General features: G+C 40.2%; 1 protein-coding gene across 14 annotated transcripts in view; it reads left to right on the top strand.

Annotated features, from left to right (window-relative positions):
- plekha6 (pleckstrin homology domain containing, family A member 6) overlaps positions 1 to 24,289 on the top strand; it is a 109,215-nt gene that overhangs the window by 71,364 nt on the left and 13,562 nt on the right. For 9 of the 14 annotated variants that reach the window (XM_061686965.1, XM_061686963.1, XM_061686971.1 and 6 more), the window contains 12 exons: positions 9,989 to 10,176; positions 10,733 to 11,269; positions 13,208 to 13,688; positions 13,975 to 14,061; positions 15,711 to 15,764; positions 18,734 to 18,802; positions 19,254 to 19,334; positions 19,512 to 19,661; positions 19,853 to 19,948; positions 20,200 to 20,311; positions 20,393 to 20,532; positions 21,922 to 22,089. In XM_061686965.1, coding sequence (XP_061542949.1) covers positions 9,989 to 10,176; positions 10,733 to 11,269; positions 13,208 to 13,688; positions 13,975 to 14,061; positions 15,711 to 15,764; positions 18,734 to 18,802; positions 19,254 to 19,334; positions 19,512 to 19,661; positions 19,853 to 19,948; positions 20,200 to 20,311; positions 20,393 to 20,532; positions 21,922 to 22,089 — 2,163 coding nt within the window. The remainder of the gene's footprint in view (positions 1 to 9,988; positions 10,177 to 10,732; positions 11,270 to 13,207; positions 13,689 to 13,974; positions 14,062 to 15,710; positions 15,765 to 18,733; positions 18,803 to 19,253; positions 19,335 to 19,511; positions 19,662 to 19,852; positions 19,949 to 20,199; positions 20,312 to 20,392; positions 20,533 to 21,921; positions 22,090 to 24,289) is intronic. The other 5 variants (XM_061686972.1, XM_061686966.1, XM_061686975.1 and 2 more) reach the window with 5 other exon arrangements.

Genomic DNA, 24,289 nt, shown 5'->3' with positions numbered 1-24,289 from the left:
AGGCGGGGTACACCATGAACCGGTCGCCAGCCAATCGCAGGGCACATATAAACAAACAAGCATTCACGCTGACAGTCGCAGTCACGCCGACGGCCAATTTAAAGTCTTCAATTAAACTAGCGTGCATGTATTTGGGATGAGGGAGGAAAACTCGGGGAAAAGCCACACAGGCACGGGGGAACATGCAAACTCCACACAGGCGGGGCCGGGATTTGAACCCGGGACTAGACTAATTGAACAGAAAAAAATTGCCTTTCCTTCTAGTCGTCAACAGCTATGCAATTAAACTGTATTTTAAAATGAATCTGCACACAGTAAATACAAAGTTCTACTTCCGCAGCCCTGCAGCATTGGGAGCGTCATTGATTTTTCCTTCGACAATGATACAAACATGATCGGAAATGTGCACCGCAGCGGAAGAGTGGCCAGCGCTGTTGCCAGCAAGAATATTTCATTTTATATTTGTTTTTCCTCTAGTACACGGAGTCCCATTTTCTCTCCTCGCTTATGTTGGCACTCTCCTCGTAGTCATGCCTACTTCCGCAATCCAAAATGTGCCTTTGATTAATTGCAAACTCTCCATTTGTGTGAATGTGAAGAAAATGGTCGCCTGTCTGTATGCATCAGCATTGTGTTTGACTGGTGACCAGTCCGGGGTGTTTTCCGCCTGTCACCTTCAGTCAGCTTGTGTTTTAAAACTTTAAATGAACATGCGCGGCGCGGTGTGCGACTGGTTAGGACATCTGCCTCACAGTTCCGAGGACCGGGGTTCGACTCCCGACCCCGCCTGTGTGGAGTTTGCATGTTCTGTCCGAGCCTGCGTGGGTTTCCTCCGGGTCCTCCGGTTTTCTCCCACATTCCAAAAACATGCAGGTTAGGTTAATTGAAGACTCTAAATAGCCCGTAGGTATGAATGTGAGTGCGAATGGTTGTTTTGTTGTGCATACTTTTAAATGCTAAACTAGTCATAAAATATTTATTTCAAGGATTGGTGTTACCATGCTGACGGACTTTTTAGCCAGCAAATTGGCTCAGAAATTATTTGCACTTCACAACTACCAACAGAACCCTGAAGGACAAATCAAATTGATTCTTCAACGCAATACTAATTGTAATGCCAGTCATTAATCCTGCCTAAAAGATTACAAATTGCCCTTACTGGGGGGGGCGGGGTTATGTTTTCGCCAGCATGTTTTTCCACTTGCTTCAGTCAAATTAGTGGCCGGACAACAATAGCCACATGGCAGAGCTGTGCTGACTGCAGATGACCAGCTACTGTATGTTGTAAATAAAGTTTGTCAAACCTTTTTGTGACTCATGCTGGTGAAGCAAAGGTTAATGAGTCACAAATATTATACTTTTACAATAAACTAGAGAAGGCATTGATATTCGTGCTAAATTTTATGTCAACGTGTCATGCCAGGATACCACACAAAATGTTTTAGTGGTACTTATTTTACACCGAACGGAACAAAGTTCATAGGATTGGACACCAACTATTACAATCTATCCGGTGGATCTTGAAAGGTGCAAATTACAAAGACTCTTTTGTTTTTTAACCAAATGTCAAAAGAAGGAAAGGAATCAGGTTTATTTTTATTTTTTTTAAACAGACAAAAGTGACAATGTAACAATCGACATCATACACAAATCTTGAATGAAATATGGGTTCAGGTTATATGTACTAAACAATGTCCAACGCTATTTCCACAGGTGCGTGACTTTGGTACTCTGAGTTGTTTTATTTCTGCTGTTTTTTTGTTTTTTTTACAGCGTTCTCAAAACCTGTTGTACCTGCAACTTTACAACCTGGCTTTACAGACTGAGGTGTGTCCATCGCCAGAGGACATTTTGTCAGCAGAAAACTGTCTAAGGAGGACATTTTATGAAAAAAATCAATAAATAACTAAAATGATTTATAATTTTATACAAATAATTGGGTCTGGAGTCACCCATTATGTGTAAAATTACAAAACCCAGTAAATCTTACATTAGCTGCCTATTTCTTAAAATGTGTCTGGAAGCAAAGCAAAGCAAATTTATTCATATTGCACATTTCATACACAAGGTAACACAATGTGCTTGACATGATTAAAAGCATTCAAAAACAAAGGGAAAAAATAAATAAATTCATAAAAATACAATTAAAACAGCGTACAGTGCAAGAAATATCATTTAAAAGTGCAAATGCTCTAAAAAGCAAGGGAAAAAAGAAAAGGACTTAAAAACATGCACACTTGGGGCTGACGTCACTTCTGTTGGCAACTTATTCCATTTGTGTGCAGCATAATAGCTAAATGCTGCTTCACCTTGTTTTCTTTGGACTCTGTGCTCCACTATTTGACCTGAGTCTGTCGATCTCAGAGCCCTACTGGGTTTATATTCAGGACTTAAACGTTCAGTGATTTATAGACCAGTAGCAGAACTTTAAAATCTATTCTAAAGCTGACTGGAAGCCAGTGTACCGACTTTAGAATTGGAGTAATGTGCTCTGACCTCTTTGTTCTGGTCAGAACCCGAGCTGCAGCATTCTGAATGAGCTGCAGCTGTTTAGTGCTCTTTTTAGGGAGTCCAGTCAGAAGAACATTACAATAGGCAAGTCGACTTCAGATAAAAGCATGCATGAGCTTCTCCTTGTCTGCTTGACACATGCAAACCTTCACTCTGGATATGTTCTTCAGATGGTAGAAGCCAGTTTTAGTAATTGATATGATATGACTGTTGAAAGTCAAGTCGGAATCTATCAGAACACCAAGGTTTTCGGACTTGGTCTTTGGTTTTTAAAGAGAGTGACTCCAGGTATTTACTAACAGCAATTCTCTTTTCTTTATTGCCAAAAACAATTATCTCAGTTTTATTGTGGTTTAATTGAAGAATATTTGGGCTCATCCAGTTATTTAAGTATAAGTAAGCGAACCGTTCTGGATTTTCCAGATTAGTGACGTTGCCTCCAGTACAATGTACTGAATGTGTGAGTGTGGGTACATATCTCTGTGTGTCTGGCGCACATTACACCATCATAGTGTGAAACCTACGGGTGTGTTTGTGTGATTTGTGTGGCCAGTGCAGGTATGCCTCACCCTCACAGCCTACAGGTCACGAGAAGTGTCGCCTGTGGAAAAAAAAAAGTAGTCACACCTTTGTTTGTTTTTAGGATTCCCCCCATCTACTGGGATTGGCTGGTGACAATAAATCAGATGGGATATGCTCCAGCTCACCCGCGACCCTAATGAGAATGGATTTTTATCTCTTTTCATTGTCCTACTATAAAAAAAAAAACAACAACAAAAAAACACATGCTAAAGTTAGCCTACTTTGTTTGCTACAGATCTGCAGGTGCTGCTTTGTTACAGTATAAGCTTGACTCTTCACTTCGCAGCAGTGATGTGTTACTGTGTTTTATTATACTGATTTGAATAGAGATAGGCGGCACGGTGGGGAGTGAGGAGAAGCGGTACAGAAAATGGATGGATGGGTGAATGGATGAATAGAGATGTAAAAACAGTGGGGTCTTGACATACAGATACATGAATTTCAGTTAAACTCCAGCTTATCTTTTTGAGCTTTTGTTATTGGATGACGCTCACATTGCCCTCTAACAACACACCGAACATATTTTATATTTTTGCTGCCACAACCATGCTTCATTGTGGGTATAGTGTTCTTTTGGTGATGAGCAGTGTTGTGTTCATCACACCATATTTTGCTTTAGCAAACATTTTTAAATCAACATTGAACTTTTGGTACATAATTCCAAAAGGTATGTTTGATGCAAACACAACACCAAAAGAACCGTATCCCCACAGTGCAGCATCTTGCTTTCGGGCTGTTTTTGTTCAGATGGAACTCGGGCCTTAGTCAAGTTAAAGGGAATTATGGACAGTTCCAAATACCAGTGGTGTTAAAGCAATAAAATGTCAGGAAAGGCCTATTAGAACAGCTGAACTTCGTTTGTGGTTAATCAGACACACTTTCAATCATGTCAAGTGTGTGCCGAGTCCCATTTCAGTTTTGAAGTAAGAGTTTGAATGTGATTGTTGCATTATATATTTCCGTACTACCTCAAAAAATTTATTTAAAAAAATAATAATTGAGTTCTACAGATTATAGGTGACATTAATTGTGGAAAAAGGTTTTAAAATCTTGGTTTTATTTTTTTCGGTTGCAGAAACCTGGCATTCGAACAGGAGTGTGTCGCCTTTTTAGAACCACCGTAGGCTTTCATGGTCTTCACTAGATGAATGTCACTGACACTGAACACAAGTATTATGCCATTATATTTAATGACAACAAAGGAGTAGCCAAACCATTGTGTATTGTTACCGCGATGGATGAAACGATTGCTCGGTAAATCATCTTGTGTTTTTCAATTGTGCCGTTTAATTTGTCAGTTTCAGGAATAATCCAATGATTTCCATAAAACTACGCAAGGAACACGAGTCAAGTCATATCAAGTCATCATATCATCACTGAGCATTTAAAATAACCCACATTGACCACAGCAAAAATTCTGTCTTCGATTGTGCGCACCTGGGGCCTCCCTATCTAAAGTCTTGGGCTGAATTACGGGCCCAATACGTCCCTGAATATACCCACTACAAACTTCTGCTTGTCAATTTCACAGATTATTTCTCCGACCTAGTCCATTAGCGCCATTGAGGTTGATCTATTTGTTCTCAAACCATTTTGGTTTTTTGGTTGGTGAGTAACTCGGGTTTGTCCAGAAAACTGTCTAATCTTGCAACAAAGAGTTTTTCCAGGATTTTTTAAAACTGGGAGAGCGGTTTTCAAATATCCTGATCAGATCTCTTTAATAACTACCGGCCTGTAGTTATTAAAGAGATCTTTTTCTCCTGCCTCGAATATCGGTATCACTTTAGCAGTTTTCATTTTGGTGGGATAGGAAGCCAATTTGAATGATAAATTACAGTTATGTGACAGTGGTTCGGCAATAGCTATAATAATTTGCTCAATTAAAGTCATATCAATACGGTTGTAATCCAAAGATGTTTTTGTTCTTAAATTAGTTTACAACATCTATAATTTCATATCTGTCTGTGTCTCTTTTGAAGATGTGGCAGTATTTCTTTCGCCATAAAATTGGCTGAGCCTTCCACCTTGAAAAGTTATTTTATCTCGTTTGCAAACTTTGGCCCCAAACTTGGGGTGGGTATTGTTCGAATTTGAGCAATTCCGGTTCCGATTCCGGTTCCTTAGTTCAATTCCGGTTCCAAACAATTCCCGATTCCGATTCTTTTAGGCCGTGGGTCAAAAAAGGTTTGCATGGTTTAAATGAAGGGTGTCCAAATTATGAACATCCATCTTCTTAGCAGTCCGCATAATAGACTAAAATGAACGTTTGACTCGAGGTTCTTCATAACCAGTATCAATAGGAAACCTATGAACTAAAAGGCAACGTGTGGAACTAACCCAATTGACTTAATATTCATTAATTAATATTTCAGCTAAAAGTTAAATTTAGTACACATCGTGATGGCCTCCGTTGCACAATATAATCGTATTCCAAGTGTTGCACTGAGGCGACGTGCTTGTTCTTCTCCGTTGGTTTTTGCCGTTTCTTCGTTGCTTTTCGCCACTTCTTCTTCGCGGCTGGAGGACTAGGCATCGAAACTGGGCAGCAACATTTTTCAATTTGAACGTTTCCGGGAGAACCAGAACGCTGGTCCCGGTTCCAATCGGTTCTTGATTCTCGATGCCCAACCCTACCCCACACCCACAAAGGTCTTTGAAGGTCTTTTTATCACAGCACTTAATCTGATTCATACATAGGGGATACTTAGAAAAACCCTGATTCTGATCTAAGGATCTTCAATTTCATGCATTTATTTTTCCCCTGACCTTGCAATGACGCAGAACAGAATTGTGTCACTTGGGAGTAAAACAATGTGAATTGTGTCACTTGAACTATGCATTATAAAACCAACCTAAATGCAACTTTATCTGAGGTTTATTTTGAATTAAATTCTCACAATAAATTGTCATCAATACTTATTACACTTTTTATATTGTATATTCCAATGTATTATTACTTTCCCATGGCTTTGTAAATCGGATGATAGTGGAAGTATGGCTGCGAGGTGCACCGCCTGGTGACCTGCTCTGTTCTACTGACAGCGCTTTGCCTAAAATAGAATGTTCTTCACACATAATTGGAAGGATTAAAAATACCTCATACTTTTGGATTTAAACTGCCTTATACTTTAATTTTATACATGGTGGTAAGATATCTGCTCTTCCCTGTTTCTCTGCAACCCAGCGTTATGGTGGGTGGCACTTCGGACAGTACGCAGTCACTCCATCTCTGTATATACTACATAATTTAAGTACAATATTTCATGTCATGATAATTTGTATTTGTCGTGTTTACTACTTCTCCACATATCCCTTCATTTTTCCTGAAAACAATAATTCTAACAATTATAACGAATAAGTGTCGCAGTGTCAAGGACTAATTCTTACTCGTTGCCTTCCTTCTGCATTAACTGAAGGTTAACGCAAGGAACAATGAGGAACAAAGGACACACACACACGTATATGTACACATCCGCACAAACGCGCGCAGACACGCACACACATCAATAGCCCCTCCTCTGTTGCTAGGTGACTACAGGGTGGTACTGTGTAGTCAGTCAGCCCAGTGAATCACGCATCACTGTCACTGCAGTAGGCGGGACATTTCTGTGTTCAAAGCTAGATGGAAACGCGTCCTGTTTATTGGTGACATAATTTCCTCCTGATGCTATTGCTGTACACATAAACAGACCCTTGACAATCGTATTGTTAAAAGGCGAATGTGTAATAATTGCTATTCTACATAATTTCAAGCGCATGCATTCTACCTCCTGAAGAGGAGACTCAAGGGAGAAACCCCCATAAGCAAACAAGAACTGAAAGAAGCTGCAGTAAAGGCCTGGAAAAGCAATTCAAATGAAGAATACAAGAAGACGTCTGGTGAAGTCAACGGGTCGCAGGCTTGAAGCAGTTAAGGGTGATGCCACCGAATATTCAATGTTACTCACTTTAAGCTAATGGAATAATGCCTGCTGCAATCCCTTTGCTCACTTGAAAAGCGGGTGGCTTCAAACAAAAGGTGCTCTGTCCTGAGTTGTTTAACACAGCTAAATGTAAATACCCTGAAATGAAAGTTGGAATTCTGAACCTTTGTCTCATCTTTTGATCTGAAACCCAAATGTCTTCAGTATACAACAAAGGAATTGACCTTGCCGTCCCAACACTTTTGGAGCGGACGATGTATGTGTGTACAGACCCTTTCCCCAAAAAATTTAATGTCACGGAAGTTTCATTATTTCCATAATTCCATTCATTGATTATGGATTCAGGGCCCACCATTTAAATAATTTAAAGTGCTTATATGTTTATTTTTACATCAAATCAATCAAAACATGGTACTTTCAAAACGATTTGTTAATCTTCATTCTCTTCTTCTTCATCTTCTTTACTTGGTTGGGAATCCCTTTGCTTGAATCACTGCCTCGATGCGCCGTGGCATTGAGGCAATCAGCCTTTGGCAGTTATGGAAGCCCAGATTTCCTGGATGCTTGCTGTCAGTTCTTTGTTTTTGGGTCTGGTGCCCCTTATTTTCCTCTTGATAATACCCCATCGATTCTGAATGGGGTTTAGATCCGGCGAGTTGGCTGGCCAGTCAAGCACTGTGATGGCATGGGCTTCAAACCAGGTTTTGGTGCTTCTGGCGGTATGGGCAGGGGTCCAGGTCCTGCTGGAAGATGAAATCTGCATCTCCATACAGATCCTCAGCAGAAGGAATCATGAAGTCCTCTAAAATATTCTGGTAGAATGTTGCGGCGACCTTGGATTTAAGAAAGCAGAGTTTACCAACACCTGCACTGGACATTGCACCCCAAATCATGACTGACTGTGGATATTTCACACTGGACCTCAAGCAGCTTGAGTTCTGTTCTTCACCCGTCTTTCTCCAAACCCTTGGACTTTGAGTCCTGAATGAAAGGCACACTTTACTTTCATCGGAAACGAGGACCTTGGACCACTGGCCAACAGTCCAGTCCGTCTTCTCCTTGGCCCAGTTGAGACGCTTCCTACGTTGGCTTTGGCTCAGAAGTGGCTTGACCCGAGGCACCAGACAGTTGTAGCCCATCTCCCGGATGTGTCGGTGGTCTTTGGAGCTGTGACTCCCGCCTCATTCCACTCTTTCTGGATCTCTGCTAGAGTTTTTAATCTTCTCTGTTGGATAATCCGCTGAAGCCCACGGACATCTCTTTTGCTGGTGCATCTTCTGCTGCCACATTTTGTCCTTCCAGTAGACTTTCCATTAATATGCTTGGATTACAGTCCTCTGTGAACAGCCAGCCTCCTTAGCTATGAACCTTTGTGGCTTACCCACCCTATGGAGGATATCAATGATGGTCTTCTGGCCAGTTGTCAAGTCTGCAGTCTTCCCCATATTGAAGCCAAATGAGACAATTGAACCAAACTGAAGCAATTTAATGACACCTGGGGAAACCTGTGCCGGTGCTTTGAGTTTAGTAGATGATTAGTCTGTGACACTCAGTTTAAAACATTTACGGCCTGCAAAATTTGGGCTGATTTCTTTACAGTATTTAAATATTTTGAATTTCTGATTTTGCTGGAAGCCCAAATTATGTAAAAATAAACAGATAAATACTTGTAATTGTTTAAATTGTGGGCCCTGAATCTATAATCTATGAAAGTTTAACTTTTTGAATGAAATTATGGAAATAAACTTTTGCATGATATTAAAATTGTTTTGTAAAGCGCCTGTGTATATTCATTCATGAATTTTCCGTACCGCTTATCCCCACTATGGTCGCGGGCGTGCTGGAGCCTATCACAGCTATCTTTGGGCAAGAGGCGGGGTACACCCTGAACTGGTCGCCAGCCAATCGCAGGGTACATATAAACAAACAACCATTAGCACTCACATTCACACCTACGGACAATTTAGAGTTATCAATTAACCTACCATGCATGTTTTTGGGACGTGGGAGGAAACCGGAGTACCCGGAGAAAACCCATGCAGGCACAGGGAGAACATGCAAACTGCACACATGCAAGGCCGGATTTGAACTCGGGTCCTCAGAACTATGAGTCAGCTGTGCTAACCAGTCGTCCACCGTGCAGCCTATATGCTTCTGCTTATGCTACGTCTCTAGTAAATTCATATCTTCTTTGGTTCTGCTGCCCTCTGGCGGTAATAGCAACAATTACTCGTGTGAGTGATTTCAAATAAACTGGAAGTTATTGTTGACTTCAGAATACAATGTTCTTTTCTGTAGGCAGGAATTATAGTTTAGTGTTCGTGTTCTGTTTTTCCAATGATTTTTTTTTTTCAAATTTAAATTCAAAGCTATTCCACTTTTTTTTTTCAACACACAAACACACACACACGCAAACACACGAACAAATCGTTTAAATTTAAGACTCAACATGACCTTTGCAATTCCAAACCGTAACCATGACCCCTCCTTGTCTCTTCTTCCTTCCACATTGTATTTACCCACCCTCCTGAGCTCTCCCGGCCTTCACTCCTTGTTTCCTGTTTGGGTTTAAAAGTAAAGTAGGTACACGTGGTGAATGTTTCTCTTATTAAAGATTCTGTGTGCAAATATGCATGCCTATTTTCATATTCCAAATATTCCAATAATATTCCAAACATGCATGCAACAACAACAAAAAAGCACATTTGCAAAACGGATTTTTTTTTTATGCATATATTGTCTTTGTTCATCTTGAAGCAATTGGTCTAATGTTTCAAAATGCTTGTGTTGTATCACTCATCACGCCATAGCACATTTCAGCACCTTCACGTAAATCAAATATGACTTACACAAAGGCAGAAGAACCTTTGCATATGGACAGACATCTCCCATGCATGAGGAGATGACATTTTTGCAAAGCGTTCTAAGATTTTTTTTATTCTTATGTGTTCTTGTTCTGTCTACATCTGCAGGTGTGGTTGGAAGAGGCAGAGGAACAGCAAGAGAATGGGGAGTTGAAAGCTCCTGTTGTGTTTTGCGTACAGGCGGAACATGCTGGAACCAGAACATATTACTTCAGTACAGACAGCTATGAAGAGCAGAAGGAGTGGATCACAGCCATGAGTGAGGCTGCAGAGGTCAACGTTCATCCATCACAGAGGTGTTGCACCTACACGTACACAGAACCAACAAATTGTTTTCTCCACTATCTGTTCAGTGTCAAGGTCAGTTTAGTACAGATTGCTTTTCTTTTGGTTTCCAATGTGGAGCTCCAGCCAGAATTTTTGAAAAATCCTGAATTTTTTTGCTTGGCTATTTTTTTTACATTTATTTTACATGACATTTTTTTTTTTTTAAATCGATTGGTTTTAGTGTGTAAAGTAAATTAAACGTGAAGATTGTCAAAGTGGCGCTTGCCTTTCTTCAATGTTTCTCTGTGCGGCCCTTGGAAGAAAAACATTTGGACACCCCTGCTCTACATCCATCGGTGTGAATGCAAGTGTCAATGGTTGTTTCTCTTGATGTGCTCTGCCTCTGTGATTGGTTGGTGACCAGTCCAGAGCGTACCCCACCTCTCGCCCAAAGTACGCTGTGCTCCAGCTCACCCGTGACCCTAATGAGGACAAGTAGTATAGAAAATGTATACAAATATTTATGCATGTGTACATGTAATGTTATGAAATGTATTTATTTTAAGTATGTTTTGTTCTTTTTAGATCAACCAGGGCTGTCACAGCTGACCAGGCCATGGTTACTAGAGACACTGACCTGCAAATAGAACTCAAACAACAGACAGAACCTAACGAAAATGACATTACAGTAGACACGTTGGAAACACCCCCATTGTCAACCCCTTGCTCTGGTCATGGCACAGTTCATAAGAATGGGAGACACAGAGATGGTGGAGGACAAACTGAAGATGAAGGTGGAGGGCCTGGTTGTGGCAATGCTCAAACAAACCAGAATCCAAATGGTTGGAGCAATCATTTCCCCCCCGGCTCCATGCTCCAAAACTACAACAGCAAACCTGCTCAGTCCCAAAGTCACAGCACTTGTACACCTCAAAGACAACCAGAAAGAGTTGTCCACCCACCAAAAGACTTAAGGGAACAGCACCACAATGTTGTCCTGAGGAGGGGTTTTGTTCCCAGAACTGCCCCTGAGAGAGCGGCCCAAAGGAAAAGCTCAATGGCACAGCTGCAGCATTGGGTCAACCAGCGGCGGGTCATGGTGTCCCAGGAGGACATCAACAGGTATACATACCTTGCAGTCAAAAGTATGGTGACCTGGCAATGTGTGGTTTTCAAATTTCCCAATCACTTCCTGAGATATCGAACTACGAATAATCATAGATATACAGTATAATATAATCAGGTTTTCAAAATGCTTGTCCGCTTTGAATCTAGCCTCATTTCAGTTTCAATCTCAGAGAAGTTACACCAGAGCCATGGAACAATAAAAGAATACATTATAAAGGAAATGCATTAAACCTTATAAATGTTAATAGAAGTTGTCTGACATGACAAAATGAGTCTTTCACATTCTCTGTGGAGATATTTTGACCCACGCTTCCTTGCAGAATTGTTTGAATTCAAGCCAAAATTGAGGGTTTTCGAGCATGAACAGCCTTTTAAAGGTCCTGTCATCGCATTTCAATGAGATTCAAGTCTGGACTTTGACGAGGCCACTCTAAAACCTTCATTTTTTTTTTTTTTTTTTTTTTTAAGCCATTCAGAAGTTGACTTGCTGGTGTGTTTTGGATCGTTATCCTGCTGCAGAACCGTTGCAGCAGGAGGTCACAAACTGATGGCTGAAAATTCTCCTTCAGGATGTTATGTTAAGAAGCAGAATTCATAGTTCCCTCAATCACAGCAAGTTGTCCAGGTCCTGAAGGAACTAAGCAGCCCAAGACCGTCACACTCCCACCACCATGTTTGACTATTGATAAGATGTTCTTTTTCTGAAATGCTGTGCAACATTTCCCCCAAATACAGTATAAGGAGACACACACCTTCCAAAATGCTAAACTTTCATCTCGTCAGTCCATGTAATATTCTCCCAAAAGTCTTGGGAGTCATTCAGATTCGTTATTATTTTTTTTACTTAATTTTTTTTCCCCTTAATAAATGAAATCACCATTTAAAAACAGCATTTTAAGTTCACTTGGGTTAGAGTTATCTGATATTTACATTTGTTTGATGATTTTAAACAGGAAAGTGGGGAAACTGCAAAAATGTAAGAATTTTAGAAGGGGCCAATACTTCTTCTATATGACAAAAAGTGTTTGGGATTTTTAAACTGCAAACTTCAGTTAGATAAGCTTTTGAATTCTAGTTTTTAGGTAGGTTTTTGCACGTTGTTTCTCCTGTCTATTTCGATCACTAGTATTCATTTTAGACAGGTTTGATAATTAGCTCACCAGGTGAGACTAATGAAAGGGAAATTACATCAGGAGTTTGTTCCACTTTATAAGTCAGAGTTTTAATGCAGTATGGGGAGAAAAAAAAATAACATTTATGCTGATGAAAATTCCAACACCTTGCAAAAGGAATAAAAACACAAAAGAAAATGTAAGCGGAACCATCATACTGTTCGATCATTTGTGTGTGAAGCAACATGTTAACGTTCTTAACAGTCATATAAATGTATACGCAAAGCTTACTTTACGGTACCCTGTATCATACATTCTTTCTCATTATTATTGTCGACCAATTGTTCAGTTTGCAGTGTGCTGAGTCGTCTGGACTGCATTGTTAGATATGTTTGAGTTGACATTTCAAGGCAACGTTGCATCGTCTTCTGTATAATGAATAGAATTGAAAAACGTACTCTTATTTGTTTCAATTCCCCTGACCCAGCTACAGTGTAAGATTAAAATAAGGAGTTATATTCCAAGGGCAATTTGGTTTTGATATTTTTTTGGACAAAATAAAAAACTGCGACATCGTTGCTGTCGTCACATTTCATAAATTGTATGTGGGGATTTAACTTCTATTCCCTGCTAACAGATTCAGTGAACTAAAATGTTTCTGAACAGACTGATGCCGTATACTGCAGTGTTTAATTACTGCTAAATAATCAGTTGCAACCGTGTTATTATTGCAGTATTTTTATAGCTGGTAGAAAAAACAATGTCACACATCATCAAAGGCTAAAATCTGATCAGATTTTGTTTTTCCCTGTTCTTCCAGTCCATGCCATTATTACCCAGCGAGTCAAGGGTTGAACTACTATGGCTACGCTAGTGGCCCCCACTATTTGGAGGAGTACCCGCTGTACCCACCAGGAGTCCGGCCTGATAGCATTTGCTCTGTCTCTGCCGTGGGGGGCTATGACAACCGCTGGGCTATTGAGGAAAAGCGACGCTCATTGAGGGATGGGCCTCACCAGTTGTACGGTCCGCCCACCCCGAGGGACTCATGGGGACCACAGTACTACAGTGGAGTTGAGAAGTCTATGAGACGTCTTTCCATCCAGCCGCGTTCCAGGTCTGTGCCCAGGTCACCATCCTTGTCCTCTCGGGGGGCCTACTCACCAGTGTCAAATAACTTTGCCTCACCGGCTCGATCACCATCTGCACATTTTGACCGTTTTTCGGGGAGGATGAGGGATGACGTGATCTATGCTGATCCGTCTGTCTATAACCTAAGGAGATCACTCAGCTCGCCAAAGGTAAGAAACTGCGATTGTGGACGATCAAACCGAAATTTCAATATACCTACTGAAAAGCAAAATCAACTGGCGTTTGTTTGGAATTTTAGGTTGCAATTTTAGAAGGGGAGTGAACAATCAAGCCTTAACATTGAAACAAATTACAGTAAATGTCAAATATGTCTGTTTTTTGTTGGAAGTAACCATACAAAGAGTTGGAAGAAAGAATGAAAGACTCGTGTTGTGACCATTTTCACTTTTCCCCTCCGTCTTACTCGTCGCTCATTATCGTCTTCCTTCCCTTCAGTATGACTACTCTGGTGATAGGAGGTCCATAAATCAAGGACTATACCACCACAACTACCCTGTTTCCCCTTCCATCCACAATAAAATGGTATGTCCTGCCTATGTGCTGTAATGCATTTCAATCTAGATAACGGAACGGAACAAAATAGTCATGTGGTGTTAGGCCCGTTGTTTGGAATATAGTGTAGCTTTGTTTTAACAGTACTAACTCTGAACTGTGCTTACAGTGCTGTACATTGCTCTGTCCTAACTATCGACACAACACATTCTTCCGAGACATTTTCCGACTAGTTTTACTAGCTACTGGTTCGATGCACTCTGTTTCCAACCATATGATCATTTGTGTGTGTGTGTGTGTGTTTACCCACTACTGTCGAGAATGGCAACAAACAAGATCTGATACATGATGAAGTAAGATGGAGTGTTTCCTTTTACACTGAAACGTTGAGGAGCTGCTTGCCAAGTTGCCGTAATGGCTGTAGGCGCATTTGATCTGAAGATCAGGTGCTAACAGAAACTATTTGTAGTAGCTGGTTAGTCAGCCGGGTTTCCAACCATGCCAATAACATACCGTACGGCTGGCGCAAACCATTTTTCTGTGGGGTATATAACTCATAGTGTTGTCCGGACAACACTATGAGCGACTATTGTCGCTTCATCGCATCTTCGATCTTCTTCATTTTGTAGCCACTTGATGTTGTTGCAAATCTGGAAGGCGACGTGCCACCATTAATTGTTATGCTTACTGAAGCTGAACCAGTGCAACAGTACGAGAAATCTGGATGGATTCCTCATGCCACATTTGTTTGTTGCATAGCTCATCGTTCTGTCCACTGACATACGCACCTAATGGAAATGTCAGTCTAATAGGAAGCACATTGTGGAACACCATTGCGCACTTCGTGATGTAACTGTCATTTTTATGAGTAGCAAAACATTAGCCAGCTTCTTTGTGTGAATTGTATGCATCTCTTAATTTTCACATAACAAGTTTGAAAAATGGATAATACCAATCACACTGATGCTTTGCTTCAAGCGAAATTATCTTCCTCAAATTAAGACAAAAAAAAAAGTGTCAGTTGTTTACATGGACATGAATAAGATGACGATTTCTTCAAGGTAAAACCATATTTGGATTACAGTTTTCCTTATAGAATAGTTAATTCGTAATCCTGTTTACAGAGCATAGATGGAGTGGAGGGTAATGTGTCGCTGCATGGTCCAAATTTATGAGCTCTTTTTTAGTGTCACCTTATCTTGGGCTCTTTTACAAATTATTTTTCGCCTGCATAAAATGGTGGTTGCATGGCAGCCAAGTACTGTACACGTAAAATATTTCATTAGGTTAGGTTAACTCTTCCTTTAAAGGTAGCAAGTGTTTTTAAACTATCCATCCATCCATCCATTTTGTGAGCCGCTTCTCCTCACGCGGGTCGCGGGCGTGCCGGAGCCTATCCCAGCAGTCATCGGGGAGGAGGCGGGGTACACCCTGAACTGGTTGCCAGCCAATCGCGGGGCACATACAAACAAACAACCATTCGCATTCACATTCACACCTACGGGGTTTTTAAACTATAATAATTCATTTCAAAGACCAAACAACAAAATGAAATCATCTGTCCAATGAAGTTGATTGGGTGCTTTGTTCTGGTTCTGTCTGATCTGAAAAACATCTGTCAATGCTGCATGTGTCTGTGTGTTCGCCATATTTGTCGCCGTCGCTGCTGCTTGGTTCAGGACGACATATTAGATCTCCAGCTCCAACGCAACTTGGATTATTTAGACCAGCAGGTAGGCGCACACATCTGCATTCTTTGCAAAATCACATGTCATACGCAGTGTCTTTCACTGTCAATGCAGACATTATCAATACGTCATTACACCAGCTCCTATTTTCCCTATTACCTTCTGAGGATTACTTGAACAATCAATCTTAATATAGTTAGTTGTTCCACTTGCCTTCCAGACAAGGTTGTTGTTACTGTGAGGTGTTTGTAATTTGAGCTGAATCTTCAGGTGCTGGAGGGAAGCCGGTTAATTGGTACGGTTACCCGAAGGGCGGAGAGGTCCTCCTCTGCAGCAAAGCTCTGTATACAAGTAAGAGAGGAGAGAGAGTGCAGCAGGGAGGCAGGCTTCAGCTAGGACAACTGCTTTGTTTAGCAGCTTCGAACTTAACCAATGATCAACCAGACGGGCTGGTAGGATAACACCTTTGACCTTGACACCATTTTGGAAGTGCAGCGTTAACGTTGACAGCAACAGAATCAATTGCATTCCTGATTCAAGGCCAAACTACCTTCCAAATCATCAGATAATCCACTCTTCCCTAAGCCTGCCTCTCTTTTCTTCGTATTTCTTGTCTGCATGCGGTGTTCGCTTCATAACCTCACGCACATTTCTTTCCGTTTTCCATCCCTTTTTAGAAAACCCACAACCTTCTGTTTCGATGGCCGAGGAAATTCTCTCTGTATAACAATTTATGAAGTGAACAAGAATGGGAAGGGAAATATTTAAATGTCTATAGCCATATAGTATGGCTTTGTGAATCCAAAAAGTACTAACATTTTCCAAGAATGTTAAAGACTTTCGATATTGTGGCATTGTCCTTGTGATGAGTCTTTGTTACATCTGGCCTATGCTTTTTAAGGAGGGTCATGCAAAGAGTTTCTCAAGAAAACAATCTTCATTTAATCTCATATAGTGTATAAAAAATTATGAGTTGGACACTTTTTAATGCATATACAGTACATGTACCTGTAGCATGTTGATAAATCGGTTTCAACCTTAAATCGAAATTGCATTTGAGTCACTTTTCTGGTATCACTTGAAAAAAACTGCGAAGGGCTGCCTCACTGGCCGAGACTGGCAGCATTCAGAATGTGCATTTATTTCGAACTTACTCTGCGACAGATGTTCTCTCTCTCTCTCTCTCTCTCTCTCGCTCTGCTCTCGGTCATTTTACTCAGAGCTGGGAATGCGACTTTTTCACTCAAAATGAGACGAGTTGATTCCTCATCAACCCACAGCTCTAGAGCCATGCAAATTCTGCTCCTTCGTGTACTGTATTGGATTATTACAATTTAGTCTCGAGATGAAAATCATTTTCCTTGAGATTATGGCCCTGAATCTTATAGGTCTGTACACAGACATACATACAGTACAGTATACAGTATGGAATACATTATAACATAACCACTTGTAACCAAGTCCATGGTCATCTTGACTCATTTTATTAGCCCTTCATTTTACGTTACATAGTCCGCTTTAAGTAGTTTTGTGTTGTTTTGCTGTTGTGACGGTTGGTTTCAGAAAAAGTTGCTTTCCGTAATAGCACTCGCAATCAAGTATCCTGGAAAGTTTTGTAACTCATTTTTAACCACAAAACAAAGTTATTTAACTCATTACATTTATTTTGTGCCAGTAAATGTATTCTTAATTTGATGTCTGCAACAAAAACCTGTTGACGACCAATGCTACATTACACTGTGCGCACTTAGCTTCTTTAATTATGTCTGTTTTAATCAACAATTCATTGGTGGAATGTTACAAGTCACGAAATGTTTGCTTAGCGTGTTTGCTTTTTGTTCATTTTTATTTGCTTGTGATTTTAAAAATTCTATATTTTTTAAGTTACAATAATTGGTGTTGAAAATGAGTGGCTCTTGAATATGATGAGGACGTCAAATTGAGATTTATCACTAATAATAGATACAGAGGTGCCTTGAGATACGAATTTAATTTTTTCCATGGCCACCCTCATCATTACTCAGTTCCAGCCCCCCCCCCCCACCCGAAAGAAAGTTTGTTTGTTTTTTAATTAGGACATTTCACTCCAAAATATTGCACTTTATATAAACATAGAGTAATAACATAATTAGATAGACTAAAGAAATAAACATTTTGTGTATCATGATTCATCCATCCATCCATTTTCTGTATGCTGCATTTGAATTCATTGTGTTGCTCCTTCCGGTGTGTGCCCGCCGTGGCCACCGGGGGCAGTATAATACAGTCATGGAGACACAAACGAAGGAGATGAATTTCACGTCTACTGTAAAGTGACTTAGTAAGATGTTGGAATATTATTCATTTTCCATAAAGGATAAATGCCTGAATAATGTCATATTATCTTTCTGCATGTGTTGCTCCACTGCTTGTATTCAAATGTCTATTGTTTTAAAACTGCAGCTATTGATGCTAATCGTTACAATGTCAATGGCGTTTTCCATTCTATGTCAGCATTAAGCTTGCAGGGCCTTTCTTTAGGCAGCTGCTGACTGCTACTTATAGTTTTTCTCAATTGCTAAAACACATTTCTTGAAACCCTCCACCCATTTTGTCAATACGTTAACACACCAAAAGGATGATCAATTAAATAAGTGGGTTCAGGGCACGGGGCATTTGATTCAGACAATAGAGTTATGTGTTTTAGCAATTGAGAAATATTGTTTTGTGAGGTGAGTTGAATGAGTTAATTGCCATCGGACAGTTCTTGTGTCTCAAGTTTGCGCTCGCAAGTCAAAGCAAAAAAAAATCAACCAGATGGTAGCTCATACCTCGCTAAAACTCCTAAGTCGGGTCCCCCGTATCTCAAGGCACCACTGTAGCATGGTTTAGAACCGAGAAAATAGTTACTACGTTGCTGTGTTGCTATTTATGTTTTACACAGCATCCCATCTTTTTGGAACCAGGGTTTATAATATAAATGCCTTCCTTTCATGTTGGGTATTAAAATATTTGGTATGTCTTTGTTTTCACAGGTGCCTCCTTTCCATGATGTCTACAGAGAGTTACACCCAACACTGAAGCTAAATGAAATTGAAACAAGCGTAAGTGACTTCACTCTTACACAGTAAATGAGTTTGCACTTTTTCAAAAAGGGTTTTTGGACAAAACAAAAGATTTTGGTTCACAATCTCGGTTTCATTTCACCCCAAAGGTGTTTTGTTGGATGACTGTCAGGGCTCTTTGTGGTCTAGTTATCCCACACGAATCATCCCCGGGCCATGCTTTTTCAATAGACAGGTCGTTCTGAAACATAAACTGGCCATATTCCCAAATTAATCAAACAGATTTGAAGCATAGAATTGTTAAAAGTTGAAGAATAAAGATACATACTTGTTCAACTAGAAGATGTGCCTCAGTACTATCCATATTGACACTACAGTGCATAATGTATATGTTGACACTATGGTGTAAACGTTTTATTTTGGCAGTATTCTACATTATTTGTTTTCATCGTAGCTTTTGTTTGTTTGTTTGACATAATGTCCGACACAGAAACTCTTGGGGCGGCTGTGTGAGCAAAATCACATTGTGAAAGATCACGAAGCAGTGGTCCACAGACTCCGAATGGACAAGGTAAAAAAACAAAAGAAAAATATAACATAAGTTTGAACTTTCCAAATACTTTTATGATCCACAGTAACACTGGATATTTTGTCTCTGATTTGGTGGCTTTCTTACCGGTTACCATTTCAAATTACAACCTTTTTCTATACCTGAATATCATGTCGCTGTTGTGGTTGCTGTTGACAGGACAGCCTCGAGGAGGCATTGGTGGCTACCCATCAGGAGATGGAGAAGTACCATAACCAGCCTGTCGCCGTGGAAAAGCTACATATCAAAAAGGAAACCCTCCAAAACCAGCTAATCAACATCAGAGGGGAGCTGTCCCAGGCCTCAAATGTAAGACAAACCTGACATGCCAGATTGTTCGTTTTACACAATAATTTGTTTGGAAAATTTTCTGGTTTCAGCAATGGTTTTCATTAATTTCATATCCCTAACTGAGTAGTGAATAAATATTATAGTGAAGAACAAATGCCCCAACTGCATAAACAATGCAATCAGGGAGTATAAATAAACTGTACTTCCAGGCTTTAACTACCACTCGTATGGAATTTGAAGCATTAGAGGATGAGGCTCACGCTATTCACGGAGATCTATGGGAACAACTTAATGGCGGCTTGCAGGTAAATGGTAGCCCCTTCTGTTTTGATGTTGAAGATGTTATTTACTCTGAATTTTGACTGGAAAGGATGAGGCCCTCTTTGTATTGGTGTTCGTTTCCTTTCATTCGGTATTGTTTATGCAATATTATACACAGTCATGTCATCCATACAGATTGACAGATAATATTTTGTAGTTTCACTGTAGTTTAAATGTCTTGGATGATATTTGTTTTATTTATTTATTTATTTATATTTGGGTGGGGGGGGGGCAGAGTGAATTGGTTCGAAGGCACATCCAGAAAGAGTTTTGGAGAGTCCAGGATATATTAGAGGGCCTACACAAGAATCACTCATCCAGAGGCACTGATACAGCAAAGCACAGAGGTACCATCAAAAATAAAATGATATGGCTTAATACAAATGCACGTCTCTCAGTATCACCTTTCACACGCTCTTCTTCTGCAGTGGCCAGTGGTGCTTCGGGCTCCTTTAGCACCAATAGTCCAGCCAGTCCCCTCAGCTCAGTAAGCCTCACCAGTCCTCTCAGCCCCTACTCCCCAGTGCCCGGCTCCCAGGTCTCCCCCTCTAAACACCTGGGCCCGGAGGTAAGCACCGGACACACCCAGCAAGGGGTCAACCCTTTTTCAATACCTGTCTCTCACACTAGAACTAGCTCCATCCCTAAACCTCGTCCCAAATCTTGTACAATGCCTCAATTCAACACTGAACCCAGGCCCAACTCAAGACCAAAAAGTTATAGAGAACCTGACAAAAGCATGAATGCAGATAACATGAATAAAAATAGTTGTGAAACCCACGAATGCACATTTCCTCGTTTACAGAGTTTAAATGAGTCCTTGGGTAGATTGGATACTGTGATTGAGGAAACGGAGCAAATTATTACATGCAGAAACAACTCACACTTAAATACGTTTGTAAACCCTTCCAAATCCAGAGGTACTGATTTTCTCCAAGTACAATGCCAGGACTCTATGTCCAATCAAAATTTTGACTTGATCCCAGCTCACACCACGCAACTCCAAGATTTTGGTTGGTTAACCTCAAATATTTGCAGCCAAGAGGTCAAGGTTGGCCTAAGAAAAGATGTATTTCCGGACTCTGACCATGCATCTTCCTTCTTAGTAGCATACCCAAATGGTCACAGAAACCTCCTATCCAACAGGCGTTTTTCAATGCCTGAATCCCAGATCCTGCTTTTCCAGGACATCTTTCAAACTAATCTTTTAACATCATGCCATGGCCCGGATCTTTACACACCCTCTGTTTCTTATTTTAGAAGCGATCGCACTGAAACGCAACATGACCAACGACAATCCCATACATGTAATGCCAGTGTAGATGCTAAGATGCTCACTCTCCCTTATAATCAAAAGGAACATAACACTGATCCAATTATTTGTATGGTAACAAAATCTGACTCACCCAATAAGCATTCAGATAAAGTGTTTATGCAGACTCATCTTTAGAAAGTTATTGAAGCTAATTATTCTTCGATTCTGATCATAGTTATTCCAATTGCATCCCATCTTTCCAAAAATATCATCAATATAAAATTTACTACTGTTTTTTGTATTGGGTATAATCAATCAATGAAATACATTTGCATTTTTTTGAATAAACAAGTATTTGGTGTCAGTTTATACAAGAGAAGTTTAGGTAAAACCCAATAGAGTATTGTGTTTAAATTGTATATGCATAAATCTAATAAGAACAATTTATTCATAAAATGTGCCTGCATTTCTGGTTTTTAAATACTATTAGAAGGTAATAGGAATTAAAGGCCAGGTTTTCTATTGTGATTAGGGAATGTTCATCATGATCCTTTGGAATATACCCGTTTCCTTCCGCTTTCCTGCTTTGCATTTAGCTGGCTTGTGATCACTCCCCCTGATTCGCAAAATTCTCTTGCTTCAACCCTATGTATTTTTTGCCTCCTTTCTTCACTGCTATCCCCTGGCCTTCTGATGATCTAGGAAAGTGCACCCCCAAGGCCCCCCCTCCCCAAGTCCTATTTCGCTTTGGAACCTTCTACTTCCTTTCCCCCCTCTATTCCCCCCTTGCCCTTTGACAGCACCATCTGGCTACACAGCTTGGGAATCGATGATGGTTTCTTTGATGTTGAAGATTCTCACATCAGAAAGGTATTTTGTAGATTTTGTAGATTCTATCTCTGCTGTGCCCCATCCTTAAATTGTGTCCAGTATCATCTTTTAAATCCATCAATCCTAATCTGACAGCAGAACCATATATCAAAATTCTAGGTTTCTGTCTGTCGATTCAACCTATTGCTTGATATTGAACCCTTTGGTCTCAGTAGATCACCCAAAACACTTTTTTGCTGATCACCTATTAGATCATGTTAACCATTGCATTTGAAATACAAATGCCATGCAATTTCATATGAAGGGTCTCTGCCATTGAAGGTAGAATACCTAAATATGCTGTTATATTCACTATGTAGAGCTGATGCGGCAAATTCATTACTCACCGACACCTAATACATTTGTACAGAAACATATGATGTGTGGTCATACCAAGTAAAAGAAATGCATACATTCTCATTTAATGTACTTTCTAATCAAGAAGGTACACTAAATTGCCAAAAGTATTGGGTCACCAGCTTTGACTCAGATATGAATTTTAAGTGACATCTCATTCTTAATCCAAAGGTCCACCCTCTGCAATTATTACATCTTAAAGTCTTCTGGAAAAGCTTTACACAAGTTTTAGGAGTGTGTTTATGGGAATTTATGATCATTTTTACAGAAGCGCATTTGTGAGGTGAGACATTTATGTTGGACGAGAAGGCCTCGCTCTCAGTCTCCGCTCTAATTCATCCAAAAGTGTTCTATAGGGTTGCGGTCATAATTATGCAGGCCAATCGAGGTCATCCACATCAAACTCTCTCATCCGTGTCTTTACGAACCTTGATTTGTGCACTGATGCACACATTTTGTAACAGGAAGGGGCCACCTCAAAACTGTTCCCACAAAGTTGGAAATAGGTTGGTCCAAAAAGTTGGTCCAAAATATTAGCCCCTAAACTCCAGTGAAAGGAACTCTAAATGCTTCAGCATACCAAGAGATTTTGGACAGTCAAACAGTTGGAGATGACCCCTTCCTGTTCCAAAATGTCTGTACATCGGTGCACAAAGCAAGGTCCATAAAAACATAGATGAGACAATTTGGTCTGGATGAACTTGACTGGCCTGTTTTCAACCTGATAGAATAGCTTGGGGTTGATTTCGAGTGGACAGTGAGCCTCACAAATATGCTCCTGGAAGAATGGGCAAAAATTCCCATAAACTAACTCCTAAACCTTGTTGAAAGCCTTCCCACAAGACTGGAAGCTGTTACAGCTGCAAAGGGTAACCTGACATCAATATTAAACCATATGGTTTACAACTCCAATTCCAATGTAGTTGGGACATTGTGTTAAACATAAATAAAAACAGAATACAATAATTTGCAAATCATGTTCAACCTCTATTGAATTGAATACACTACAAAGACAAAGATATTTAATGTTCAAACTGATGAACTTTATTGTTTTTAGCAAATAATCATTAACCTAAAATGTTATGGTTGCAACACGTTCCAAAAAGCTGGGACAGTTGGCAAAAAAGACTGAGAAAGTTGAGGAATGCTCATCAAACACCTGTTTGGAACATCCCACAGGTGAACAGGCTAATTGGGAACAGGTGGGTGCCATGATTGGCTATAAAAGGAGCTTCCCTGAATTGCTCAGTCATTCACAAGCAAAGATGGGACGAGGTTCACTTCTTTGTGAACAAGTGCGTGAGAAAATAGTCGAACAGTTTAAGGACAATGTTCCTCGACGTACAATTGCAAGGAATTTAGGGATTTCATCATCTACGATCCATAATATCATCATAAGGTTCAGAGAATCTGGAGAAATCATTGCATGTAAGCGACAAGGCTGAAAACCATCATTGAATGCCCGTGACCTTCAATACCTCAAGTGGCACTGCATCAAAAACCGACATCAAACACTTCAGAAAACCAATGTCAGTAAATACAGTTCGGCGTAAGTGCAACTTGAAATTCTACTATGCAAAGCAAAAGCCATTTATCAACAACACCCAGAAACGCAGATGGCTTCTCTGGGCCCGAGCTCATCTAAGATGGACTGATACAAAGTGGAAAAGTGTTCTGTGGTCCGACGAGTGCACATTTCAAATGGTTTTAGGAAATTGTGAAAGTCATATCCTACGGGCCAAAGAGGAAAAGAACGATCCGGACTGTTATGGACGCAAAGTTCAAAAGCCAGCATCTGTGATTGTATGTGGCTGTATTAGTGCCAATGGCATGGGTAACTTAC

Source organism: Phycodurus eques, chromosome 10 (assembly GCF_024500275.1).
Source record: "Phycodurus eques isolate BA_2022a chromosome 10, UOR_Pequ_1.1, whole genome shotgun sequence".
Classification (NCBI taxonomy): Eukaryota; Metazoa; Chordata; class Actinopteri; order Syngnathiformes; family Syngnathidae; genus Phycodurus; species Phycodurus eques.
This window is presented reverse-complemented; position numbering and strand designations above follow the sequence as displayed.